The sequence below is a fragment of the Coenobita brevimanus genome, chromosome 9, assembly GCF_032717465.1.
Source record: "Coenobita brevimanus isolate Jiangsu-jjx chromosome 9, ASM3271746v2, whole genome shotgun sequence".
NCBI lineage: Eukaryota > Metazoa > Arthropoda > Malacostraca > Decapoda > Coenobitidae > Coenobita > Coenobita brevimanus.
The window spans coordinates 1,045,001-1,047,500 of NC_136962.1; the positions used below are offsets into that span (position 1 = coordinate 1,045,001).

General features: G+C 45.5%; 2 protein-coding genes across 2 annotated transcripts in view; one reads left to right on the plus strand and one right to left on the minus strand.

Moving 5' to 3' along the window:
* The window catches only part of LOC145409654 (uncharacterized), a 16,585-nt gene extending 14,955 nt beyond the window's left edge, over positions 1-1,630 (minus strand). Inside the window, exon 1 of the mRNA XM_080280009.1 lies at positions 577-1,630. Within this exon, the coding sequence (XP_080136135.1) occupies positions 577-1,630 (1,054 nt within the window). The remainder of the gene's footprint in view (positions 1-576) is intronic.
* The window catches only part of hiw (MYC binding protein highwire), a 116,539-nt gene that overhangs the window by 73,586 nt on the left and 40,453 nt on the right, over positions 1-2,500 (plus strand). The gene's annotated exons all lie outside the window — the stretch shown is intronic.

Sequence of the window (2,500 nt, forward strand, 5' to 3'; positions counted from 1 at the left end):
ACTACTACTACTACTATTGTTATTATTATTATTATTACACTTTACACACTCTTCAAGTCAGTCTCTCATTCTCCATCCTCTCCACTCCATCCCTCCGTCTCATCCTTGGTCTCCCCCTCCACCTCACTTACATACACTCTCCTAGTCAGTCTCTATCCTCTTTCTGTTTGATAGGATAATGATGATGATGAACTAAGGAAATTCTCTCTCTCTCTCTCTCTCTCTCTCTCTCTCTCTCACACACACACACACACACACACACACACACCTTCCACCCCCTCTCTCTCTCTCTCTCTCTCTCTCTCTCTCTCTCTCTCTCTCTCTCTCTCTCACACACACACACACCTTCCACCCCCCCCTCTCTCTCTCTCTCTCTCTCTCTCTCTCTCTCTCTCTCTCTTTCTCTCACACACACACCTTCCACCCCCCCCTCTCTCTCTCTCTCTCTCTCTCTCTCTCTCTCTCTCTCTCTTTCTCACACACACACCTTCCACCCCCCCTCCCTCTCTCTCTCTCTCTCTCTCTCTCTCTCACACACACACACACACACACACTCTCTCTCTCTCTCTCTCTCACCTTCCCCGTTGGTCCTGTGGTCAGCCAGGTGGGTCTCCCCTGTTAGGTTACCAGCCCAGAAACCTTCCACCAGTTCCACTTGGGTACTATTCCAGTCTGGTATATGAGGCCTGGTATATTCACTGTAGTTGAGTGTTTTTCCATGTTCCTTTGAATTTCGCTCAGTTGATGTCAGACTGGTTCGCGCGTCATCAATCCGGTTCGCAAGATGACCGTTTGTGTTTGAATTTCCCTCCGTTGATGTCTGAGTGCTTCGAATGGCATCAGTCTCATCACTGTGGCCCTGTTTCTTTGCGTTTCGCTCAGTTGATGTCAGACTGGTTGGCGTGTCATCAATCCGGTTCGCAAGATGACCGTTTGTGTTTGAATTTCCCTCCGTTGATGTCAGAGTGCTTCGAATGGCATCAATCTCATCACCGTGGCCTTGTTTCGTTGAGTTACGTTCAGTTGATGTCAAAATGCTTCGTGCTTCGCCATCAGTTTTGCTCTCGTAACGGCCATTCGTCTCTCCAAGGTCGGTTACAGTTTGATTTTTTGAATTTGGCGGTCGTGCATGCTTGAAGAGACCCAGAATAGATATGCTGTCTATTTCTCTACTATCTCCACTACCAGGGCTGCTGAGAGAGACTTTTTTGGGTGGAGGGGTTGATGGAGGGGTCCCAGATTTCTCTCCATCATCCAATATTTTGAGAGAGGCGAGTTTTTTGAGTTTAGGTTGAGCTGGAGTGGATTTGAAAATATCCGTTTCTTCCTCATCGATTTTGGGGTTGAGAGAGGCTAGTTTGGGTGGAGGGGTTGATGGAGGGGTCCCGGATTTCTCTCCATCATCCCGAAAATGGAGGGAGGAGAGAATTTTGAGTTTCGGTTGAGCTGGAGTGGATTTGAAATTGTCCGTTACGTCTCTCTCTGCCGTTGTCATGGATGCTGCGTTTGGGAGAGCAGAATATTTACTAGTTTCCACCTGTTTTTCCATTTCCTGTCCATATATAAGGCCACCAGAGCAGAAAATCAAAAATAATATCACTGCTGACTTGATGTGGTTCAGGGCAGCCATCTTGGACACGTGGAAGTTTGAAAATATTTGAAATTCTTAACCGTCGTCTGTGTGGGATGGATTTTCGTCTTTTAAAGTTCTTATTCAAATTCTTTCACTAATAACGTCTTCCACTGTCTAAAATCGCTCGTCCTCGTTCACCCTCTCCCTCTCCTCTCTCTTGCTCTCTTCTCTTCGTCTCCTCTTTTCGTCTCCTGTCTTTCTCTCTTCTTCCTTTCCTCTCCCACGCTTCTCTTCGTCTCCCCTCTTCCTCTCCTTTCTTCCTCACTCTTCCTTTCCTCTCCTCTCCTTTTCTCTCCACTTCTCTCCTTTTCTCTCCACTTCTCTCCGCTCCTTCTCTTTCCTCTTCTTTTCTCTCTTCAAAAATTTTCAACCGTTCTTTTAAAACCCATAGATAGATAGATAGACAGATAGATAGATGGGTGTTACGTCACTTATACTTGTTCTTTGTGATATTATTATTATTATTATTATTATTACACTTTATGTATCACTGCTGTTCTACACTCGTCACTATTTCATCACACGAGTCTCCTTGGTTACTAGTCCAATCAAGCCTCCAATCTGACTACACCTGGCCATCAACTGAGCTGAAAGGGGTTAGGAATGAGTCTCCTTGGTTACTAGTCAAATCAAGCCTCCAATCTGACTACACCTGGCCATCAACTGAGCTGAAAGGGGTTAGGAATGAGTCTCCTTGGTTACTAGTCAAATCAGGTCCGAAACAATGCACTAGCTTCAGTATATGACACTTGAAGGTAAGGCTGAAGTGAGTCTCCTTGGTTACTAGTGAAATTTGGCAGGTAGAAGTGTCTCCTTGGTTACTAGTTAAATTTTGGTAGGCTAAATCGCACACAGAACACTGCTAAT